The 25,798-nt window shown below is 45.5% G+C and overlaps 1 protein-coding gene across 2 annotated transcripts; it reads right to left on the bottom strand.

Annotated features, from left to right (window-relative positions):
• Positions 1-352: 352 nt before the first annotated feature.
• b3galt6 (UDP-Gal:betaGal beta 1,3-galactosyltransferase polypeptide 6) lies at positions 353-10,238 on the bottom strand. 2 transcript variants are annotated; one of them, XM_085967101.1, is made up of 2 exons: positions 10,095-10,238; positions 353-2,025 (listed from the first exon to the last, which is right to left on the bottom strand). In XM_085967101.1, the coding sequence occupies exon 2, from the start codon at positions 1,989-1,991 to the stop codon at positions 999-1,001; it is 993 nt and encodes a 330-aa protein (XP_085823227.1). In that variant the 5' UTR covers positions 1,992-2,025; positions 10,095-10,238; the 3' UTR covers positions 353-998. The 2 variants fall into 2 exon arrangements, with proteins under 2 accessions (XP_085823227.1, XP_085823226.1); XM_085967100.1 differs by lacking the exon at positions 10,095-10,238 and adding an exon at positions 9,820-10,084.
• Positions 10,239-25,798: the final 15,560 nt, after the last annotated feature.

The raw sequence follows: 25,798 nt of genomic DNA, 5'->3' as shown, positions 1-25,798 counted from the left end.
GCAGCTGGTTAAAGAGGAAAGCAGATCAGTACCAGCAGTTAATCACGCAACATTGGCACTCCAGATGCAGACGAGCAATCTCCATGCAAATTTAATTGGATTAAAAAAATCCTGTATTGCAATTTGTTAACACAAACAACTGTACCCGGGTTACTATATATTTTTTGTTAAAGGTTAACAAGATAGCAAAAAATTGGGGAAAGGTAAACACTTTGCAATAATTCTCATTTAAAAATTTTTTTTTAATGAGAATTTTACTTCAGAAAATGTTTCTTCGTGCTACCTGGTCAGATGAGGGAGAATTCTAACTAGCGCCAGTTAGACCAGAACAAACTGTGATGAAATACATGGCTTGGAGTCACTCTAAAGGCTTTTACCCAAATAAGCAGTTTGTTAATTTATACACACATACACAATACAAACACACAGATACATATATATTACACGCACACGAATACAATCAAATTACATTTATATTTGCTACAACGGGATTACACAAATCCCAGAACTTTAGACCCTTGTGCAATTAAATACGACGTACTGCAAGACCGACGGAACCATCGGTGAACGCTGCTCAGATTGGTGCAATGAGTTAGGATTAGGGACACCAGGTATTCTTTGGTGCATCTTTTGCACGGGGAAACAATGGGAGAGAAAAAGGGTGACCAAAACTGAAAATCTCTCCAGTAAGGTGGACAAACACGAATTGAACCCTTTGGCACTACAATGAGCTAATCCGTACTCCGATCAGGAAGAACAGCAACTTTGTGCTTATCGGAGAAAAACACTTGAAGTACAAGTTTCAATCTCACAGACTTGCAGACTCGGTATTAAGTTAACTGGGAAGAGACCTATGTGCTGTCAGAAATACTGGAAATAGGTGCGTCGATGCTGGAGCTCCTTTCAAGAGAAATTTCCTGCATTAACATCTACACTACCATTTCGAATTCACCATGCAGATCTCACTGACTCCTCCTTTCCAGAGCTAAGCTGCAGCGTCAGGGTATGCCATCTTTTCGCTGGCAGCACTGGGATGGTGGGACATACCAATCATAAATATACGACAGTCTCACTTTAACTTCTTCTTTGCACAGCTTTCCTTCTCGTTGGAGTGTCTGATGCTTTTCCAGCATATCCTCGATGCTCTGCTTGTGTGTCACAATGTACTTGTTATTGCACCCGCGTGACTTGTACTCCGTATCAAACCGTGGGTCGTGCAGGCGTTTGACATCTACTGGAGCCAACCAGGCACCCAAAGAAACATCCTCACTCTGCCAGACCTTCAGATAATCAACATTAATTCGAATATAGTGCACCAAATCAGCAGACAGAACATACCCACCCCCTAGGGCGTAGGGCAAGTAATAGTCGCACAGTACCCAAGTGCTCTCCTTCCATTTTCCACCGGACTTAACTCTTCCTCGTCCAGAGAAGAAACCCCAGTAGAGTTTCTTTGGTTCTTTTGCCTTCAGTTCTTCTTTAATGACATCTAACCTGGCAAAAGTGTCATCATCCGCTTTCAGCACAAACTTACAGTCCACGTTTTGGTCTATCCAAGCGTACATGTGAAGGATCTTATTGGTAAGGTTTTCATAGGAGTCCTTCAAGTCCGGGAGCAGCAGAAGATCCCGGTGCCGACCGTTCTCCTGCTCCAAATTCTGAACTTCCTCTGCCGCAAGCCCACTGGTGCCGATGGCAAAGTAAGGGAGGATTTCCGGGTCCCGGTTGGCCAGCCACGTGCTCCGGATGATGCTTCTCCTCTCAGTGTACTTGGGGCCAGTGGTGATCAGCAGCACCAGAAAGGCAGAGACCCCTTTGGTTCTGCCGTGGCCTTGACCCTCGCCTCGTCTTTCGACCACATGAGGTAAGCCCGGGGATTTCAAAGTCTCCGAGGTGCATTTAGCCAAGTAAAGCAACATCAGTGCAAACAAGGACAGGGTCGTGACGACGAGGGCTGTTTTGTGACGACAGACAAGTCGAACTAGATTCATTGTGTAGCCGCTTGAATCGCTGGAGTGCTTTCAGCTGGAGGGGAAAAAAATGAAGCTGGTTAACATTACGAGAAGCAGGATTGTGCGCCACTAGTAAATAGTTTTATTCCTCGCAAACAACCCATTAAAGGTGAGCACTTTCATCTTTATAACAACCACTCCATGGCTCCTACTAGTTACTCTCCGAAATTAATGACATGATTTTCCTGATTTCATGTGCGCTGCTGTTTCTGATTTACCTTCTTCATAGCGGTTGCTTGTGTAAGCAACCTCAACAAATATGTAAATTAGTTAACATGACTGGCAAACAAGCAAATACAACACAGGCTAATGGATACCGGGGAATAAATTAGGAGATTAAAAACAAGTGTCTCTGGAAATTAGCTTTCAGTCTTCAGCTCTTTCCCCATTAGTTGCTCAGAATTTTTCCTTTTTAAAAAAAAAAAGTTTAAATATTTATCATTTTTAGAAGAGATATAGTGTAATACTATTTTTGGGAGCGGTTATCGAAGTCAACAAGGAGGCAGTTATCAATAAGGCAAATCGGACGCTTGCCTGCATCTGAAAAGGCACTGGACTACAAGTCAGAGCGAGTTATAATGATGTTGAATATCCCACTGGCAAAGCCAATTGTGGGAGCGGGTTGGTCGCCTGTACCCCAGAAAGGGACAGCGATACATTGGAAAAAGGTTCAGGGGAGAAGATATGGGCCGAAGTTATGACTTATTTTTACAGGAGAAAAGACTGAGAGGACATATGATACAGGTCTTCAGAGTAATGAAGGGTATTGGTAAAATTGAGGTAAGGTGGCTATTTATCTTGTACTGTAAGCACAGAACTCAGCACGGAATCGACAAGCCTTGACAGAGATTAGAAATTTTGGTGGACATGTGGAAAGAGTGGGTAATTCCAAGTTAAACGGCTCCTTTAAAAAGAAACTGGATCAATATTTGTTGAGAAAGGGGATCAGGATCAGAGAGATTGTGGGGGGGGATGTCCATGGCTGAGGGGGGGGGGGGGGTCATACATGAGCAATGGAAGGAGCAGATTTGATGAGCTGAATAGATTTTTCTTGTTCTTTTCACTATCGCACAGGAGCGAGAATGTCAGCATAACGGCCTCTTCAAAGGCCCCCATATTAATGCAATGTTGAATGAAGCTTATCAGAAGCTGCAACTCCTCTATTGTTGTCACTGCAGGTTTGCCAAAAAATAATTTTGCAATTGATTTTTGGGACCGTACAACTGATTTCCTGATTGTATCGGTACATCAGCCAGCTCTTTCAAAGCAGCCAGTTTCTCTCAAGAGGAAATGTTTTTAAAAATGGAGACCTCCATGTACAGCTGAGAATGAGCTAGCCAATGTGCAAATAGGAAAGGAAGGAAGTCTTGCATTTATATAGCACCTTCCATGGCGCCAGGACATCTTAAAGCGTTTTACAGCCAATGAAGTACTTCTGAAATGTAGTCACTGTTGAAATGTAGGAAACTTGGCAGCTTCACCTTCTTCCCCCGCCCACGATGGGTTTCATTCTGCTACTCGGACAGATGTGAAAGGCAAGTTTAAAAAAAAAAAAGGCCGAGAAATTAATCACGTGCGGTAGGGCAAAATGGGCGGTATTGAATCAGCCGCCCGTTATACACGGTGCCTGATATTCAGTTCCATTGCTGTCAATTTTAAGATTACAGGAGGTGAAAATAGGCTCTTCGTTTGTTAAAACACTTAAAAAGAGTTAATGATGTTATAGTATAATGACTAAGTGTTAGATCAGAGCTGGGAATGCAGTATGAAAAGAGGATGCATTGGATGAGGGATAGGAGTAAGCAGGGGCGTGGGAACAGAGTGGGGTGTCAAGAGCAGGAGGTCGCAAGTTGAAGATGTAATGTGCGTGGCCTAAGCCGGTGGGTTCAAAAACCCACCCCTACTCACAGGGATGTGAAACCAGGCTGGAGGAGAGTCCCAAAATACCAACTGGGTGGCTGCAAATGGGTCGAGCACTCGGCTCAAGATCCTGCCCACTCCTGCGGTGGAAAGGAAGTCAGGCGGGTAAGGCCGCAGCTAGAAATTGGCAGCGGGCAGCCGTAAACGGCTTGGGCGGGTCCAAGTGCCGGGGCTGGGAACATTGTATATAGGAGCGCTGGAGGCCTGAAAATACACTGGAAATAGCGAGCAGAGGTGGGCTGCTCATGCATCAGCATGAGCCAGCGTCAGGGGCTACAATTAAAGCTAAATATTGACAGGGGTTCTCCCTATCAGGTATGTTGACATACGAAGCGTGACTCAAAAATCATGACATAGGAAGCAAGGTTCATCCAGACAGGGAGTGCACACCATATGCGAGACTTAATATATTACAAGATAGCTATGTTGAATAGAATGGCGATCAGGGAAGATCTTGGGAATTACTGTGCTAATTTTTCGAAACCATCAGCCCAGTACATATATAAAATATAAAAAAATTATATATTTATTGTAAATTGCATCCATTTCATAAGAAATAGGAGGACATTTGGCACTGCTCCGCCAGATCATGGCTGATCTTCTGCCTCAACTCCACCTTCCTGCACTATCCCTATAGCCCTTGGTTCCCTTAATAGCCAAAAATCTATCGATCTCAGTCTTGAATATACTCATCGATTGAGCCTCCACAGCCCTCTGGGGTAGAGAATTTTCTGTGGTTACACGAAGGTCACATTCTTTATTTAGTCTCAAAAGCAATTTTGTAAGAGAAGTCAAACTGACATGTTGCTAAGGTCACCTTAACAGATGGATTCATTCAGGGGCAGCACGGTGGCATAGTGGTTAACACTGTTGCCTCACAGCGCCAGGGACCCGGGTTCGAATCTGCTGATTGGCTGTGATAAATTGACCCTTAGTGTTAGGGGGATTAAATACGTGGGGTTACGGGGATAGGGTGGGATATGTGTTGGTATAGGGGTTACGGGGATCAGGTGGGATATGTGTCGGTGCAGGCTCGATGGGCCGAAATGGCCTCTATCTGCACTGTGGGGTTTCTGTGATTCTGTGAGGTCTTTAAACCCTGAAGAAAATTGCTGATCTTACCCCTCTCCCAAGTGATCAATTGTTTTGAAAAAAAAAAGACTTGCATTTATATAGCGCCTTTCATGACCTCAGGACGTCCCACAGCGCTTGAGGTAATTTTGAAGTGTAGTTACTGTTACAATGCAGGAAATGCAGCAGCCAATTTGCGCACAGCAAGGTCCCACAAACAGCAATGCGATAATGGCCAGATAATCTGTTTCAGTGGTGTTGATTGAAGGATAAATATTGGCCAGATCATAGTGCCATGGGATCTTTTACGTCCATCTGAGAGCAGACGGGGCCTCGGTTGAACGTCTCATCCGAATGATGGCACCTCCGGCAGTGCAGCACTCCCTCAGCACTGCACTGGAGTGTCGGTCTAGATTTTTGTGCTCAAGTCCCTGGAGTGGGACTTGAACCCACAACCTTCTGACTCAGAGGCGAGTGTGCTGCCCACTGAGCCACAGCATCAATTCTATTCCAGATCTTATGATTGGCAACATATTCCACGTGGTAACATTTTCCATTAAGTTGGAAGGACCGTCACCAATACAAAGATAGATAAAATTCTCTCAACAAATGGTCCACTAATTAAATCAGGGCTTTTCAACATGGCCACTCCAGCTTTAGGACATCCCATTTCAGAATTGACCACCTGCATTCAGCAGCCGCCTAATGGTGACCAGCCACGTCACTGTACACTAGTGACAGATACAGCAGTGAAAACAATGGCTTCTGCTAAGTAGCAGTCCCATCATTGCTGGATTGAAGCCCTCAGTGGTTCTGATGCTGAATTTTGCAGTTACACTGCAAATTATTAAATGCAAATTAATACCATTTATTAAATGTGATCTACTATCAGCAGTACAGCATTATTCTGTGAAGCACAGTTGCAAAAGGTAGTCAATGCAGCACAGTAATGTTATCCTCACTAATCAGGTAACATAGTCGCCATATTATTTGGTTCAGCTACGTAGTAATAGTCAATGGAGCACAGTATTATTATTCATTACATCAGCAGCATTATTCAGTGGAGCCCAGTATTCTGCTAGGGAGGTGGAAGCAGGCTGGCTTTTTGATGGAGAGGTTACAGTGTCTGAAGCTCAGCTTAGAAACATAGAAGATAGGAGCAGGAGTAGGCCATTCGGCCCCTCGAGCCTGCTCCGCCATTCAATGAGATCATGGCTGATCATCCAAATTCAGTACCCTGTCCCTGCCTTCCCCCCCATATCCCTTGATCCCTTTAGCTTGGGGTCAAATAGGACACCGAGGCTGCAAGCAGTCTGGTTCAACCGGAGACAGTGGTCGGGGAGGAGGATGGAATCGCTGGCCAGGGAACGGAGCTTGTCACAGAGGCCGAAGACAATGGCTCCAGTCTATCCAATGTTTAACTGGAGGAAGCTATGTCTTATCCAATACTGGATGTCTGACAGCAGAGGCAGTGGAGTGTTGAGAGAGGTGATGGAGAGGGTAGAGCTGGGTGTCATCGGTGTACGTACATGTGGAACCTGACCACATGCCTTTGGATGACGTCACCAAGGGGCAGCATGTAGATAAGGAAGAGGATAGACCCTTGAAGGATTCGAGAGGTAACAGTGCAGTGGTGCGAAGAGAAGCCGTTGCTGGAAATACTCTAGCTACAATTGTATAGATAAGAGAAGAACCAAGCAAGGGCAGTGCCACACAGCTGGACAATGGCGGAGAGGCGTTGAAGAGGATGGTACAGTTGACCATGTCAAAGGCTGTAAAGAGGTCAAGAAGGACGAGGAAGCATAGTGCACCATAGTCACAGTAAAAGAAGATTTTATTTGTAATTTTGATTAAGGGCGTTTCAGTGCTGTGACGGGCCAAAAACCTGATTGGAGATATTCAAACGTGGCATTGCATGAAAGATAGTCATGGATTTGGGAGGCAACAGCCAATGTTCCCTATAAGCTGCGCTTTGTTCTGCGTGGCCTGTTTCTTTTAATGTGCGGTCCCTTTAAATTTCTGCTCATGCACAATATTCACAATGTAAAAGCCGCAGGACCTTTCCCATTACTGCGCGGGAACATTGGCGAGAATATGTTGAAGGACTCGGGAGAGCCAAGGGAAGTTGCAGATGGGGCTGTAGTTTGTAAGAATACTTCGCTCACCTGAATAATAATACTGCCCTGTTCTCAATGCTATGTCTTGAATAATATTGCAGTACACTGAACTATCCTTCTGCATTATCCTGACTAATCCCAAATTACCTTGTTCCACCTCTCTCACCACAACCTTAAAATCCTCGTTCTCTGCCACTCCCACTAAGGCCCACCCCAAGGGGTCAAGGGTGAGTTTTTTGAAAAGGGAGAGACACAGTATCTGGAGACAGGGAACCATTTTACAATGTCAGCTAACATGGGGGCCAGAAAGGGAAGTTTGGTGGTCATCAGTTGGACAAGATAAACTCAGGAGTAGGCATGAGGGGAGTAAAGAGAGAAACACGTGGTTCAGGGCTATGGTTGGGGGGAACTTTGGGGGAGGTTTGGCTTGCTGGGCAAGGCGGCGGACTTGAATGCATGGTCTCAGAGTGACAAAGAAGTCCATGAGCTCCTTATTCTTATTGTTGGAGGTGAGGGTGGAGGGGCCAGGGGAGAAGGGTTTAAGGAGAGAATTGGTAGTGGAGGAAAGATGCCGGGGGATGATCCTGGAGTAGTGAGGGGTTTTGGCAGAGGAGAGCAAGGATAATGCTTGATGTGGTCCAGCCAGATCTGGCAATGAATGGCTAAACCAGTTGTGCGCCAGATACAATCCAAGATTACACCTTTTGGACTTGCAAGAGCAAAGATGGGAACCATATGGATGATACCAAAATTTTTTTGGGGGGGGTGGGGGGGAGAGAAAGAGTCAATACTGAGGAGAACTGCAACAAATTACAGGAGGACATTAATGAACTTGCAGAATGGGCATATAATTGGCAAATGAATTTCAACACAGATAAATGTGAGGTATTAAACTTTGGTAGGAAGAATAGGGAGGTCACTTATTACTTGGAGGGTGCGAATCTCGGTGGGGTAGAGGAACAAAGGGATCTCGGAGTACAAATACACAAATCACTAAAAGTTGCGACACAGGTTAACAAGGCCATAAAAAAAGCAAACCAGGCACTCGGGTTTATTTCTCAAGGGATAGAATTTAAAAGTGGTGAAGTTATGCTAAACTTGTTTTGAACCTTGGTTAGACCACACTTAAGAGTACTGCGTACAATTCAGGTCGCCATATTATAAAAAGGATAGAGGCACTGGAGAGGGTGCAGGGAAGATTTACAAGGATGATACCAGAAATGCAAAGGTATACCTATTATTAGGAAAGGGTGAACCGGCTGGGTCTCTTTTCTCTTGAAAAGAATAGGCTGCGGGGGTGACCGAATAGAGGTCTTTAAAATTATGAAAGGTTTTGATAGAGTGGACACAGAGAGTGTGTTGCCATTTGTGGGGAACAGCATAACTAGAGGTCATCAATATAAGATAGTTATCAAGAAATCCAATAGGGAATTCAGAAGAAACTTCGTTACCCAGAGGGTGGAGAGAATGTGGAACTCGCTACCACAGGGAGTAGTTGAGGCAAATAGTATAGATGCATTTAAGGGAAAGCTAGATAAGCATATTGAGGGAGAAGGGAATAGAGGGTTATGCTAACAGAGTTAGATGAGAAAAGATGGGAGGAAGCTCGAGTGGAGCATAAACACCAGCATGGACTGGTCGGGCCGAATGGCCTGCTTCTGTGCCGTATATCCTTTGCAATACAAAGATGAACCACCGAGGTGGGAGAGAGCAAGGTTTGTACTGGACAAGGTGGAGGCATTAAACATGGCAGTGAGGGAATGGGTACGCAGATCAAAAGCTGAAGAAGTAGTGTGACGAATGGAGAGCCAAAGGCTAGACAGTTGGAAGTTTGAAAGTGGGGGGAGAGTTTATTCCCAGGGCAGACACAGAAGGTAGTGGGGTTGGTGGGAGGGTAGAGGGATGTGGTGGTGAGGGACACAAGGACGTGGTTGCCGATGGCCTCGTATGTGATTGAGAAAATGGGAAGAGACCACATGAGATGGCATAGTCGAGGAGTTGCCGGCAACTATGGGTAAGAGAGTTTATATGGAGGGAGAAATAAAGGGGAAACAGGTGGGCAGTGAAATCAGGGAAAAAAGGGCACAAGTTGAGATGGAGACTGAAATCACTGAGAATAAGGCATAGCTCAGTGCAGAAGTTTAGGGAGGAGAGGAGGGAGGATATCTCAGAGAAACTCAGGTGGTCTGTAGAAAATGAGGATGTTAAAGGAGAGGCTAGATGGGTGGAACAAGGTGAGGATTCAGGATTAATCAGGACAACGACATTTCAGTGCACTGCAAAATTATTAGACATGGCATTAATATTCAGAACAGTTCAGTCAGTATTATTATTCAAGATAGTGCAGTATTAGTCAGGTGAGTGAAGTATTTAGAGCAATGCAGTATTATAATTCAGGTGAGTGAAGTATTATTTCAGGCAATGTAATTATTATTTAAGACTATTATTCAGGAGAGTGCAGTATTATTATTCAGATGAGTTAAGTATTAGTATTTAGAGCAATGCAGTATTATAATTCAGGTGAGTGAAGTATTATTTAGGGCAATGCAGTGTTATTATTTGAGACATTATTATTCAGGGCAGCACAATAGTGCAGTATTATTATCCAGGGCTGCACAATAGTAATATTATTCTGTACAGCACAGAATTTACCAACTTTGATGAAACGACGAAGATATTTTGGCCGTTATGTCACTTACCGCTCCATTGATTTCTGACCGAAAGAGGCCGTCGACGGTTCAGAGCGGCTGCAAAGCGGGCCGGCGCCTCCCTCTACCTTAACCTCAGGCTCAGCCACCGCCTGGGCCCCGGTCCCTGGAGAAAGAAGCAGGCGGCGGCGTGACGTGACTCGGCCGCAGCAACCGCCAGCGCTGCCTCCGCTTCCCTCCCGCCGGTACTGGCCCCGCTCACTATCGCCCCGTGTGGTCGGGAGGACCGAGCAGCTGAATCTCCAGCTGTGAGAGCCATCACCTACCTGCTGCTGCTGTGGCTCCTCCAGCTCTTCCTTCTGTTTTCTTCCCCCAGGTCATACTTTTAGTCATTCAAAGGACGTTATGATGAACCTTTATAAAACACTGGCCCGGCTTCAACTGGAGTATTGCGTCCAATTCTGGGCACCGCAATTTAGGAAGGATGTGAAGGCCTCAGAAAGCAAGACTTACATTTATATAGCGCCTTTCACGACCACCGGACGTCTCAAAGCGCTTTACAGCCAATTAAGTACTTTTTTTAAAAAGTGGAGTCACTGTTGTAATGTGGGAATCGCGGCAGCCAATTTGCGCACAGCAAGCTCCCACAAACAGCAATGTGATAATGACCAGATAATCTGTTTTTGTTATGTTGGTTGAGGGATAAATATTGGCCAGGACACCGGGGATAACTCCCCTGCTCTTCTCCGAAATAGTGCCATGGGATCTTTTACGTCCACCTGAGAGAGCAGACGGGGTCTCAGTTTAACCAAGATGGCACCTCCGACAGTGCAGCACAGAGAGGGTACAAGAAAGATTTACAAGAATGATTCCAGGGATGAGGGACTTCAGTTACATGGATAGACTGGAGAAGCTAGGGTTGTTCTCCTTAGAGCAGAGAAGGTTGAGAGGAGATTCGATAGAGGTGTTCAAAATCATGAGGGGTCTAGACAGAGTAGATAGAGAGAAACTGTTCCCATTGGCGGAAGGGTCGAGAACCAGAGGACACAGATTCAAGGTGATTGGCAAAAGAACCAAAGGCAACATGAGGAAAAACTATTTTACGCTGCGAGTGGTTAGGATCTGGAATGCACTGCCTGAAAGGGTGGTGGAGGCAGATTGAACCGTGACTTTCAAAAGGGAGTTGGATAAGTACTAACTGAAGTGCTCTTGCAGAGAGCCGGTACGGGCTCAATGGGCCGAATGGCCTGCTTCTGTGCTGTAAACATTCTATGATTCTTGTATTCCTTCATTAATTATTAATAAAGGAATAATTGTAATTATTCCTACATTACAACAGTACTTCCTACACTTCAAAAAGTACTTCACTGGCTGTAAAGTGCTTTGAGACGTCCGGTGATCGTGCATTTATATAACACCTTTCATGACCACCGGATGCCCCAAAGCGCTTTACAGCCAATGAAGAATTTTTTTTTTGAAGTGTAGTCACAGTTGTAATGTAGGAAATGCAGCAGCCAATTTGCGCACAGCAAGCTCCCACAAACAGCAATGTGATAATGACCAGATAATCTGTTTTATTGTTATGTTGGTTGAAGGATATATATTGGCCAGGACACCGGGGAGAACTCCCCTGCTCTTCTTCAAAATAGTGCCATGGGATCTTTTATGTCCACCTGAGAGGGTTTAACATCTCATCCGAAAGACAGCACCTCCGACAGTGCAGCACTCCCTCGGCACTGCACTGGAGTACCAGCCTAGATTTTCGTGCTCCAAACTCTGGAGTGGGACTTGAACCCACAACCTTTTGACTCAGAGGTGAGAGTGCTACCCACTGAGCCACGGCTGGTCTTTTTTGAAGCGAGAGCTGGACCTGTTTCTGGCCATCACCTCTTACAGAAGGTAGGTACTGCAGGGAATTCCGAGCCAGAGTGACCTCCTGGACTACTTTCAATCGCCTAGGTGGGTCGGAGAGGAATTTCCCAGATTGTTTCCTCCTCGAATTGTTCTGGGATTTTATCTCGATGTTCGCCTCTCCCAGGAGATCCCATGGTTTCGGGTGACGTGGAGAGTGTGTATATTGTGATACACGAGGTATCGCAAGTGTGGGGGACAGGCTGGATGGACCAGAGGGCCATTACCTGTCCATCATTGTTCGTAATGTATAGTCCTTTAAATGGCCTTAAATGTATTACATTTCCACGACTGAGGTTCACTCCTTTTGGTTAAGACAGGTTTCTTTCACTCAGGTTTTTTTTTGAATCCCCGCCAATCTTCATTTGCAAATGTGGAAACTGGGTCCAAAAGAATGTGGAGTACAAAAGCAAAATAATGCGGATGCTGGAATAAAAACAGAAAATGCTGGAAATACTCAGCAGGTCAGGCAGCATCTGTGGAGAGAGAAACAGAGTTAACGGGGTCGATTTTCCTGGAGCCGTCAGGTGGGGTTTCAGGCGTGTGGGGGGGGGGGGAAATCCCGAATTTGGGGGTCCCGACACCAGCCCACCCAAAACCCCGCCCCACGCAAGTTTCAGGGGTGGCGGGTACCTGCCCCGCACTGGGACCCGCCGAAACCAGGCGGGAAGGGATTAGTGCCAATTAACTGCCTGTTAACAGGTAGTTAGCAGGCAGTTTTTAGCCTAATCCCTATTTTGAGAGGTTTCGTGTGGGATTCCCAACGGCTCCAAACCACGCCAGGTTAGAGCAGGCGGACCCTCGGGTTGAAGGAGTTGGAGGGGTTGCGATGTCGGTGTTCAGGTGAGTGATGGGTGCATGAGTGCAAAGGTAAGTGTGTTTGGTGTGTCTAAAGTTTGTAAAGAAGTTTTACTTACCTGTACTTACCTTAACAGCCTTTCTTCCTGTAGCCATCAGGAGCCCATCACTCAGCCGGCACTTAAAGCTGAACGGCTGCGATCTGTGAAAAGTGACAGCCTTCAGCTTTGAGTGCTGCTGAGAGTTCTACCTGAGTCTGTGCAGAATGACTCAGGTTAGAACTCAGACTGTCAGTGTTTCACAACTTCAAACAGCTGTGAAACACTGATATTTCAACTGTCAAGAACTCTTGACAGATGAAATTGCAGTCTGTGACGTCACCTGTTGCCGGGTGGCCCTTAATTGGCCTGCTGAGCCCGCTGGGCGGGCTCAACAAGGTCATTCAAGGGAAAATCGCGCGGATTGGCCGGACGTCGAAGTGGGCGGGTCTAAAACCCAAAAGGGGAAGTCCCGCCTTCTTCCCAACAGCTTCAGGAAAATCGACCCCAACGTTTCAGGTCGATGACCTTTCGTCAGAACGCATGGAGTGGTTGAGCCAATTAGCATAGATGCATTTAAGGGAAAGCTAGATGAGTACACAAGAGAGACAGGAATAGAAGGATATGTTGATAGGGTGAGATGTGGTGGGAGGAGGTTCGTGTGGAGCTTAAACACTGGCAAAGACCAGTTGGGCCGATAGGCTTATTTCTGTGCTGTAAATTCTATGTAATTCTATGTAAAATGCTGAAATACTTTCCCTTGTCTGGAAAGGGAACCTTGTCAGTGATTTGCAGTTTACAATGGGGAAAATTAGGACAGCGCAGATTGTTTAAACAAGCATCCTTCAGGAAATCCTAGCTAGGAAGGAATGGCTTGAAGTCTCACTACCTATTTGTGTGTACGGCTCAGAAGTCTGTCATCACCCCCTGCACACTGATATCACATCTCAATATTTCGGAAAAGGCTTACCAGGAATGTTAAAATTGTACTCGGGTCTGTAGATTTGAAACCATGGCCCGTAATTTCCGATAGGAGGCTTCCTGCGTGCGGAGGCCTCCAATCGGAAAAAAAATCTACGCACTTACCTGAGGGCTCCCGAGGTCCGGACACTTCTGCTCCTGGGCCTCTACATAGTCGAAATGTGCAGGGCCCACGTATCCCAGAGGCGCAAGCATCCCTGGGATCATGTGGGCCAGGCGAGCCAATGAAAGAAGGGAATCTCCCTTCATACTTTTGACAGATAGACCTGTCAAAAGTATGAATGGAGATCACCCCAAAAAGACACCAAAACATTAAATACATTTTTAAAAAACCATCACGTTTTTAAAATGAGATAAAATTACATTAAATATTTTAAACAAAAATTTAATTTTTTGAAAAAAATAATTAAAGTTTTTTACAGGGCTAAAAATAACCCTACCTTTTTAAAAAGTATTTTTAAATTATAAATGAGTGAAAAAAAAATTTTTTTTTTTTACTTTTTTAAACTCTTATGCTGGTAAAAGCAGGCCTTATGCTTTCACCAGGCATAAGACTTCTAAGGGTTTTCAACGAACGGAGGTTCTCCAGAAAGTGGAACTCTCCCCCCACAGAGGCCCTTCTCCAGGGCAGGCGTCCGATCTGTCAAGAGCATACTTCACAGATCGGAACTGCCGGTTTTCAGCGCATGCGCTTCACATGCTTGTAACCAGCATTTCCGAGGTCCCTACGGGTGTGTACACAGCTCGTACACACCCGTAGGCATCGGAAAATACGGGGCCACATCTGAGTTAGTATTCCAAGCACACGAAGTGTACAGCCAGTCCGCAACATGGGAATAATCAGAATAATGTATGTTTCTCCGGCAAGGAACTTGCAGCTGAAACATTTTGGCTGTGGGATACCCAACTTTACAATATGTACTTGTAACCCCGCAGAAACAATTTTTCTCCAAGAGGAAAAGTTAATTATAACCGGGGAGCTACTGACAGGAAAGGCCAATGGTTAACGTTTGAGGTTTCTTGGGAAAAGATGATTGAAACAAAAAAGCCACCAACTCAAACTCAACTCACCACCAATTCAAATTTAAGCTAAATTGACAAACGGGGATCCCCATTTGACTGTCTGCATCAATAATGGGCAATTTTCAGCCCTACTGGAGGCACGTGGCACATGTTTTGTGACGAGGGCAGAACTCATCAATGCTATTCCAAGGTTGACCAGGAGACCTTCTGGCAAATCCAGCTCCTGCAATGATCCAATATTCAACATAACAATTGACACTGGTGGGAAAAATTCAATCCATATTGTCTATTGATTGAGAATTTGTTAGTGCTTCTGGGCTGTCATTCCATTCGTCAGTGTGGGATCCATTGAAATCAAATTATTGGCGATAATTTCTGACCTGTGCTCACACTACTTTCCCACTGGCAAAGACTTGGAAAAACCTACCCTATTTATCCTCACCAATTAAGCCTGATTCTGGAAAGGTAACAGGCGTAAGAGCACGTCCACAATCTAAGACACTTTCAAATGTCAAGCAATTTCTCTGACCGGCCAGATATAGAAGATTCATTGGAGACTACGCCATTATTAGAGAATCATTAATTGCTCAAACAGAGACCTCATTTCTGGACTCTGTGGAATGCCAAAAGGCCTTCTTGGTGTTGACGTGAAACTGAACTGGACCAGCCATATAAATACTGTGGCTACAAGAGCAGGCCAGAGGCTGGGAATTCTGCGGCGAGTGTCTCACCTCCTGACTCCCCAAAGCCTTTCCACCATCTACAAGGCACAAGTCAGGAGTGTGATGGAATACTCTCCACTTGCCTGGATGAGTGCAGCTCCAACAACACTCAAGAAGCTCGACACCATTCAGGATAAAGCAGCCCGCTTGATTGGCACTCCATCCACCACCTTCAACATTCACTCCCTCCACCACCGGCGCACTGTGGCTGCAGTGTGTACCATCTACAAGATGCACTGCAGCAACTCGCCAAAGCTCCTTCAACAGCACCTTCCAAACCCGCGACCTCTACCACTTAGAAGGATAAGGGCAGCAGACGCATGGGAACATCACCACCTACAAGTTCCCCTCCAAGCCACACACCATCCTGACTTGGACCTGTATCGCCGTTCCTTCACTGTCGCTGGGCCAAAATCCTGGAACTCCCTTCCTAACAGCATTGTGGGTGTACCTACACCATATGGACTGCAGCGGTTCAAGAAGGCGGCTCACCACCATCTTCTCAAGGGCAATTAGGGATGGGCACTAAATGCAGGCCTAGCCAGCCAGCGACGCCCACATCCCATCAATGAATAAAAAAAACAACAACAAAAAAACAGGTGTTCAACACCGATAGTAAGCCTTCCTGATTACATGCAACAGTTTGACGTATACACCCTGATGCATCAGATTTGAGTCTAGGAGCCGCTCTGGTTAAACAACAGCACATGGGTAAAAAGATGGTGGTGGCATTTGCAAGCTGGACTCTGACAACGATAAGAGTATAAATATGTTGCAACTGAAAAACAGCACCTGGCAGCAATTTGGGTGGTATAGCACCTTGGACCCCACCTCGATGGAACTTGATTTCAGTGCCCCACAGTGACATCTTGTCCATCCAGATATTTGGTCTGGTGGGGTGGTGGTTTCTGTCTGCTATAATTTGGTTTTTCTGTAATTCACAGAGCTGGGAAAGATACCAGACGCACTATCCAGAGATCTTTTGGTGGACACGGAACAGGAATCAAGTTCTACCTGTGAGAAGAGAATTACTTATCTTAACAGTTCCCATCTAGAGAAAAAACAGCTGCAAATCAGACCAGTCAGAGGGGTACTGATGGCAGGTCAGTTGGTTAAACATCGTTCTGGTATTTGAGGAGAATACTGTGCACTACCACACTGAGCAGACCAAGTATGAATTTGAAGGCAGTTCTGAAGTTGAATGCGCTGGAATAGTTACAAATCACTTATCTGAGAGAACCCTATGACTTCCTGCCTTTCCCCTGTCTCCTGCTTTGATGAGGGGAGTTACATTTTCACCCTCCAGTCTTCTGGCACGACTTTCCCGTCCACGGATTTTGGGAAATATATAGTTAGAGCTTCTGCTGGTTCTTTCCTACCTTCCCTTAGGATCTTTCAGCTGCTGATGATTTGTCTAGCTTAAGTTTAAGATCTGGCAACCTTAATTATGAAGGTGCGCTAGCCGCTTCACAAGAAGATCTCCCCACCCCCAGCCACTACCGTTGCTACTAAACACCAACATTTCCCCTCTCCCCACTGCATCAACCCCCAATACCCCTCTCCCCACTGCGATCGAACCCCATTCCCCCTCTCCCCACTGCTATCAAACCCCAATACCCCTCTCCCCACTGCATCAAACCCCATTCCTCCTCTCCCCACTGCATCAAACCCCATTCCCCCTCTCCCCACTGCTTCAAACCCCATTCCCCCTCTCCTCACTGCATCAAACCCCATTCCCCCTCTCCCCACTGCATCAAACCTCATTCCCCCTCTCCCCACTGCTTCAAACCCCATTCCCCCTCTCCTCACTGCATCAGACAAGGGAATTAGATGTAATATCTCCAAATTTGCAGACGACACAAAGCTGGGTGGGCGTGTGTGCTGTGAGGAGGATGCCGAGAAACTCCAGGATGATTTGGACAGGTTGGGTGATTGGGCAAAAGCATGGCAGATGCAATATAATGTGGATAAATGCGAGGTTATCCACTTTGGTGGCAAAAACAGGAAGGCAGATTATTATCTGAATGGCAATAGATTGGGAGAAGGGGAAGTGCAACAAGACCTGGGTGTCCTTGTGCACCAGTCGCTGAAGGTAAGCATGCAGGTGCAGCAGGCGGTTCAGAAGGCAAATGGCATGTTGGCCTTCGTAGCGAGAGGGTTTGAGTACAGGAACAAGGATGTCTTGCTGCAGTTGTACAGGGCCTTGGTGAGACCACATCTTGAGTATTGTGTGCAGTTTTGGTCGCCTTATCTGAGGAAGGATGTTCTTGCCATGGAAGGAGTTCAGCGAAGATTCACCAGGCTGATACCTGCGATGGAAGGAATGACGTATGAGGAGAGATTGGGTTGATTGGGCTTGTACTCACTGGAGTTTAGAAGAATGAGAGGGGATCTCATTGAAACTTATAAAATTCTGACAGGACTGGACAGACTAGATGCAGGAAGGATGTCCCGATGGTCGGGGAGTCCAGAACCAGGGGTCACAGTCTAAGGATAAGGGGTAGGCCATTTAGGACAGAGATGAGGAGGAATTTCTTCACCCAGAGAGTGGTGAACCTGTGGAATTCTCTACCACAGAAGGCAGTAGAGGCCAATACATTAAATATATTCAAGAAGGAGTTGGATATATTTCTTAAGGCTAAAGGGATCAAGGGGTATGGGGAGAAAGCAGGGACCGGGTACTGAATTTGGATGATCAGCCATGATCGCATTGAATGGTGGAGCAGGCTCGAGGGGCCGAATGGCCTACTCCTGCTCCTATCTTCTATGTTTCTATCAACCCCCATTTCCCCTCTCCCCACTGCATTAACCCCCATTCCCTCTCTCCCCACTGCATCAAACCCCATTCCCCCTTGCCCCACTGCATCAACCCCCATTTCCCCTTGCCCCACTGCATCAACCCCCATTCCCCCTCTCCCCACTGCTATCGAACCCCATTCCCCCTCTCCTCACTGCATCAAACCCCATTCCCCCTCTCCTCACTGCATCAAACCCCATTCCCCCTCTCCCCACTGCATCGAACCCCATTCCCCCTCTCCGCACTGCATCGAACCCCATTCCCCCTCTCCTCACTGCTATCGAACCCCATTCCCCCTCTCCCCACTGCATCAACCCCCATTTCCCCTCTTCCCATTGCTATCAAACTCCAACCTCTCCCACTGCTGCTGACACTCAACAACTTCCCCTCAAATGCTGCCCCTCCCCAGGATTCCAGAATCCCAGCATCTCCCCCTCTACATTGCTGCCAAACTCCTATATAGCCTCAGACTGGGGTTCATATTCTGATCAGGGAAATTCAGGTATGAATGTTTAAATGTTCTTATTTAAACTTCCCCAATCAGAAATTGTTCTGCATTCCTTTGTGTGCCAATTTTAGGCATATTTAAGACTTGCTTAGAAAATGTATTATATAAAGACTTGCCCTGATGCTGCCAAACCTCAGGTCCCCCTTCTACAGTCTGCCTTCCCCTTGCTGCAAAAGCCCTGGGACGCCGCCACAGTGATTCAAAACCTCAGGGACCAAACCCTAGGACCTCCGTCCCAATTCTGCCAAATTCCATGACTACCCCGCCCCCCCCCCCACCATGCTACCAACATCCAGTTCCCCCTCCTTCAGTGCAGCTAATAATCAAGGAGATATGAAAACTATGAATCCAGAATCAGCAGTGAGCAACCCCCCCCCCCCCCCAGGACTCACATATCACACAGCACCTGCTGTACTAAACATTCGCAACTCCTCAGATAATGAAGCAGTCCATGCCCGCAAGACCTGGTCGACATTCAGGCTTGGGCTGATAAGTGGCAGGTAACATTTGCGCCACACAAGTGCCAGGCAATAACTATCTCCAACAAATGAGAGTCTAACCACCATCCCTTGACAATCAACAGTATTACCATCGCCGAATCCCCTACCATCAACATCCTGGGGGTCACCATTGACCAGGAACTTAACTGGACCAGCTACATAAATACTGGGGCAACAAGAGCAGGTCAGAGGCTGGGTATTCTGTGGCGAGTGTCTAACCTCCTGACTCCCCAAAGCCTTTCCACCATCTACACGGCACAAATAAGGAGTGTGATGGAATACTCTCCACTTGCCTGGATGGGTGCAGCTCCAACAACACTCAAGAAGCTCGACACCATCCAGGACAAAGCAGCCCGCTTGATTGGCACCCCATCCACCACCTTAAACATTCACTCCCTCCACCACCGGCGTACCGTGGCTGCAGTGTGGACCATCTACAAGATGCACTGCAGCAACTCGCCAAGGCTTCTTCGGCAGCACCTCCCAAACCCGCGACCTCTTCCACCTAGAAAGACTAGGGCAGCAGGCGCGTGGGAACGCCACCATCTCCAAGTTCCCCTCCAAGTCACACACCATCCTGACTTAGAAGTATATCGCCAATCCTTCATCGTCGCTGGGTCAAAATCCTGGAACTCCCTCCTTAACAGCACTGTGAGAGTACCTTCACCACACGGACTGCAGCGGTTCAAGAAGGCTGCTCACCACTACCTTCTCGAGGGCAACTAGGGATGGGCAATAAATGCTGGCTTTGCCAGCGATGCCCACATCTCATGAACAATTTTTTTTTTTAAAGTTCCAGGCTTCCCACTCCCTTCCAACCACTTGGCCTCTTTGCCCACTGCTTCCCAGTCTGAGCCCCCAACTCTAATCCCTCTTCCCACTGTATCTTTCTCATTTCATGTGTTCTCCCAGGCAATCTGTACCCATTTCATCCAAATACTCCCTTCCTACCTCACACATGTTGGCTGGTATCTGCTGCATACCTTGGGCTTTAATTGAATACGGCATAGAAATTGATGGACTGATGTTTGGGTGCATTTTCAGGTCAGGCACACTAGCACTGAGAGTCTGATACAAATCTCTTTCACTTCACGTTTACTCCACTTCTCACTCTCCTTCACAGCTTTCTCTCTCTTGCCCACTAGATGGCAGACCGAACAGCAAGTCCTGCCGCTGGGAACCATTTACTGTACTATATCTTTGACACAGTGAATGATGTGCTGAAAGAGCGTTTCGCTTCCCTCCAGTAGCAAGAGAGGGTGAGAATGAGTAAGAAGTGAATTAGGAAAGTGCGAGAATGTGAGAGCGGGTGAAAAGTGAGGGACAGGACAGGCAGGACAGATGAGACGGAGAGAGCAAGAAGTGAATGAGGAGAGTGAGAGCGAGAAAGTGCAATAAGTGAATGGAAGTGAGAGAGAATGAGAAAGAAAGTACTTGCGCTTACATAGTACCTTTCACGATTTCAGGACATCCCAAATCACTTTCATAGAATCATAGAAAAAGTACGACACAGAAGGAGGCCATTCGGCCCATTGTGTCCGTGCCGGTCAGAAAAGAGCAGCCCAGCCTATACCCACCTTCCAGCACTAGGTCCGTAGCCCTGTAGGTTACGGCTCTTCCAGTGCACATCCAAGTGCTTTATAGGCAATGAAGTACTTTTGAAGTGTAGTCACTGTTGTAATGTAGGGAAACAGAGAAACGTACAGAGGTGAAGGAGGAGGGTGAGAGAGACAGAAGAGAAGTGACAGCAAGAAAGAGTGAGAGAGAACATGAAGTAAAGGAGGAGAGTGAGAGAGCACAAGAAGTAGGGAAGGAAGTGAGGAGGTGTGAAGAGTTGCTAGAGTGAGAAGCTAACTTACATTTTCTATATTTACCTCTGTGTGTTTGGCTTGGAAATTTGCGAAACAGGCAAAAGAGAAAAATTCAGAAAAAGAAAAAAATATGATTGAGTTCACAATACAAAACTAATGCATTTGGGGAAAGTGTGGCAAAATCTGAAATAAAGAATTATATGTAAGCAAATTAACCAGAGAAAATGAAACCCCAGAGTCATCAAACCATTGGGTCAGTCTTTTAATTTGAACTTAATATTAACATTTGGTATTTGAACAAGTATAGATTTCAATTTTTTTTTACATATGTGGCAATAGTGCATAAAAATATTTTGTTGTAGAAAATGAATGTTTCTACAGTTTGTGCCTCCACCCTGCCACTGGAGGTCGCTAGGATACAGTAGTTAGCATCCAATTAGCTTCTGATAACACACCAGCCTATTTCTGCTCCGAGCATTGACGTTCAATCCCTTGTTTTACTCTACTGTCGAATTCCATATCCAAAGAGAACGCTGAACAAAACAGAACATCTCTTGGCAGTACACACCTCAGAATTCTACATGACTGGAATTGAGACGCTAATCATAAAAAAAATACAGTTCCTAGAAGCTAAGCAGCTGATAAAATAGTAATCTACACAGAATCAGTTTTAAAAGCATCTGTTGACAATAAACACATGGTTTAACTCTGTCAATGTTGCGCAACCATTGATGGCCACAGATAACCGTAGTCTGTAAAGAACAAAGAACTACGTAGAAGTTGCAACACGGAAACAGACCATTTGGCACAACCCTTGTTGGTGTTTATCTTCCACACGAGCAGTAGTCTTAATCCCATGTGCCCGCCCTGTTTCCATATCCCTTTATCCCCTTTCCTTCAACCACCTGTCTAACCTATTCTTAAATGTTGACAAGGTCTCTGCTTCAATCACTAACTCCAGTAGTGCATTCCCCAGCCTCACAACCTTCCGTGTAAAAAACATTTTCTGTTTTTATTTCAGATTTCCAGCATCCGCAATATTTTGCTTTTGTATTAGTGTAAAAAGGTTTCTCCTGCTCTCTGCCCTGAATCTCTTGGGTTTAATCTTATATCTATACCCATCATTCTGGAGCTCCCAACCATTGGAAACGGCCTGTTTTTATTTACTCTCTCCCATCCCTTCATAATTTTAAACACTTCTACCTAATCTGTTCTAACGAAAACAGCCCCAATTTTTCAAGTCTTTTTATCGTGTTTGTATTTCCTCATATCAGGCAGCATCCGAGTGAACCAGACCTGTATCATCTCTATTACTTGAACACCCTTCCTATGTCGTGGAGCCCAAAACTGCACACAGTACTCTAACTGTGATCTTACTAGAGTTTTATATAGATAACAGTTCTGTTGGCTGTCCTTAAGATGGTCAACTATGGTCACTGACTAGATTTTTTATTAATCTTTTCTGAAACCATTTAACATACCATTAATGTTATTTTATCAACTTGTAAATGATTAGGGACTAAAGTAACTTTAACGATTAGGCTGCCATTTTCACCATGGTGGTTTGTTTATATAAAATGACCAACATTCTAAGCAGACCACTAATGATTTTGCATCAACATGCCACCATTTTGAAAATGGCAGCCCAAAAAATTAAAGCTTTTTTGAGCAATGTTAATACCAGTTCCCAAATTCAAATGTAGATTGAACATATTGCTAAAGGCTTAACACCTGTGGATCAAAACCTCCAAACTGAGATAATTATCGGGGGTAGACCCAGTTAACTGGAGTTCTAACTAGTTACATGGTGCACTTCACCAGCACCAGAAGTCACATTCAAACCAGATTGTAACAATACTGACAGACCAAAGCTACTGGCCCAGAAATTCCGTTCGCAGGCCTCCCGCAGGCAGAGGGCTGCGATCTGGAACAATCTGCGCCAAGACCGGAGGGCTCCCGGGAGGCGTAGAGTTCTGTTGCTGGGCCTCCCCAAACTGCCGGTGGGCAGGGCCCACGTATCCCAGAGGCGCAGGCGGTTCACAGCGTCCCTGGGATCATGTGGGCCATGGGGAGCCAATCAGAGAAGGGAATCTCCATTCATACATTTGACAGGAAGACCTGCCAAATATATGAATGGAGATCACCCCCCAAAACATAGTAAAACTTCAAATAATTTTTTTTTTTAAATCACATTTTTAAAATGACTTGAAATTACATAAATTTAAATTTTTGAAAAAAATAATTAAAGTTTTTAACGGGGCTAAAAATAAGCTTACCTTTCTTTAAAGTATTTTTAAATGATAAATCAGTGGAAATTTAAAAAAAAAACTTTTTTCAACTCTTATCCTGGTAAAAGCAGGCCTTGCGCCTGCTTTTACCAGACGCAAGAATTGTAAGTGTTTTCTGTGGGCTGGGGTCTCCAAAAAACGGAACTCTCCGCCCGCAGAGGCCCTGCTCCAGGGCAGCCGGAGGATCGGAAATGCCGGTTTCCAGCGCAGGTGCAGTGCAGGCCTAAAACCGGCATCTCCGATGTCCCTACGGGTGAGTACACAGCGCGTACGCACCTGTAGGGATTGAAATTTCTGCCCCACATTATGATTCAAATCTTTGTTGCACCTGACATAACTCAAGCCACCTTCTACACAGATATATTACACCCAGGAACATTCAAAAACCGTAACAGTCGCACTTAGGGCAGTAACTAACTAACATGCTGAAGGCTTCAAACGTTCGTATGAAACAGGATTAAACGGGCGTGCAGGGAAACAGAGGCGAGAGGCACAAAAATGGACCTATCAATAATTATGAAAATATTACAGGTAAATCAAATGTTCACTGTGCAGCACGCAAGAATGGGCTAAATGCATCCAAGTTGAAATAGCTCTTGAAAAGAAATGCGGTAAACTTGCCACTTTAAAATTCTATCAAAGCAAAGCAAACACAATTGTCAACTCGGTTGAATGTTCTACCCATTTATTCTTGTGAACGTGAGTTGCCCTGAGCTTATTGTTCACTCAGTTGAACCTATCGCCTTCACCCCAACAGCTGTCATTGCTGAAACGCATTCCCTGCACTGAAGGCACAGTTAAATTCACATTCCCTCTGCCAAGTTGTATGCAGAGAATATTTAGGAATAGGTTCAAGGCAAGTTACATTCACAAAGACAAAAATAAACTCCATTAAAATTCAGTGTAACTGATTAAGTGTCAGGCTTGGCTTAGCTGGTAGCACTCATGTCCCTGAGTCAGAAGGCTGTGAGTTAAAGCCCCAGTGTAGACTTGAGCACATAATCTTAGTTGACATTTGAGTGCTGCATTATCAGTGCTGCTAATGTTAACCTAAAGCCCTTGTCTGCCTGTAAAAGATTGAATGGCACTACTTGAAGAAGAGCAGGGAACTCTTCTGGTGTTCTGGCTAACATTCTTCCCTTAACCAATACCACCAAAAAAACATTCATTCGTTTGCTGTTTGCGGGGCCTTGCTATGTGCAAGTTTGTTGCCACCTTTACCGACACAACAGTGACTACACTTCAAAAGTAATCCATTAGTTGTGATACACTCTGGGACACCTTGAGTTCTGAAGCAAAAACAATGTTAGCTTTCACAGAAATTAGAGAATGGAAATGTAAAGTGATATCTTCACCTAGCTTCCCTTTATATTTTGGCAGCTGTCTTCCCCGATGCTTTGAATCCAACAGGTTTTTTTTGTTGTCCCGTTTACTTATTTTCTTTTCCATCTTTATTTCTCGCCTGATTTAATTGAGGGAGGGATGTGCGAATCATGCCAGTGCTTTTCTTGACTAGGCTGCGTTGTGTGTGCGTGTGAATGAACCTGGACGACTCATGCTCCCTTCCTGTGAGTTCCAAGTTTCCACTCAGTGCCTCTTCCTACATCATGGCTGTGTGAGGAATCCAAGGGTGGGAAACTGGCCATGGACTTGTGCTATACGTTTCGGTGGAAATTTCAATTGGCCTTGGTTCTCATTGCCAGTGCCAGTCATCTGAATTATGCGCTCTTAGGATCTAACAGTATCTTCCAAGGAATTCATCTCAGTGGCTGACAGAAAATTTCAAAATGTGCGACAAGCCCAATATGAATCCAGTAGCTGCCCTTCACTTCGACCCAGACCATGCTCATAAATTATTGTCTGTTCAACATGCTGAAAGAAATACTTTTATTTTTTAAGTGTTTGAAAAGCCAAAGTTTGATCTCAAACTGTACGTTGCAGCTCTCGCTGGATTTTAACCCTTTGTCAACTTGCTCTAGCTTAAATGCAACACTGAAATGGCAGTCCCATAACACGTGGCACAAAGGCAGATGGGATAGCAGTTGCCAACAGCAAAAACAAAAAATTGCCAAAGCGGAATAACAACAACAACTTACATTTATAGAATCATAGAATGGTTACAGCACAGAAGGAGGCCATTCAGCCTGTCGAGCCCGTGCTGGCTCTCTGCACAAGCACTTCAGCTAGTCCCACACCCCTCCTCCGCCCTTTCCACGTAGCCCTGCAAATTTTTTTCCTTCAGGTACTTATCCAACTCACTTTTGAAAGCCACGATTGAATCTGCCTCCACCATCCTTTCAGGCAGTGCATTCCAGATCATAACCACTCACTGCGTAAAAAAAGTTTTTTCCTCACCTCTATCAAATCTCCTCTCAACTTTCTCTGCTCTAAGGAGAACAACCGCAGCTTCTCCAGTCTATCCACATAACTGAAGCCCCTCATCCCTGGAATCATTCTCGTAAATCTTTTCTGCACCCTCTCTATATAGCACCTTTAATGTAGTAAAACGTCCCAAGGTGCTTAACAAGAGCGATGCCAATAAAAAACATTTTTGACACCGAGCCACAGAAGGAGATATTAGGACAGACGACCAAAAGCTTGATCAAAGAGGTAGGTTTTAAAGAGTATTTTAAAAGAGGAGAGAGAGGTGGAG

The sequence above is a fragment of the Somniosus microcephalus genome, chromosome 25 (assembly GCF_052327205.1).
Source record: "Somniosus microcephalus isolate GS21.2 chromosome 25, FLI_Smic_1.0, whole genome shotgun sequence".
NCBI lineage: Eukaryota > Metazoa > Chordata > Chondrichthyes > Squaliformes > Somniosidae > Somniosus > Somniosus microcephalus.
Note: the sequence above shows the minus strand (reverse complement) of the source record. Positions and strands in the feature narration are given on the sequence as shown.

Coding starts and splice junctions, on each gene's coding strand:
- b3galt6 (XM_085967101.1), bottom strand. CDS start 1,991: ATGAATCTAGTTCGACTTGTCTGTCGTCACAAAACAGCCCTCGTCGTC.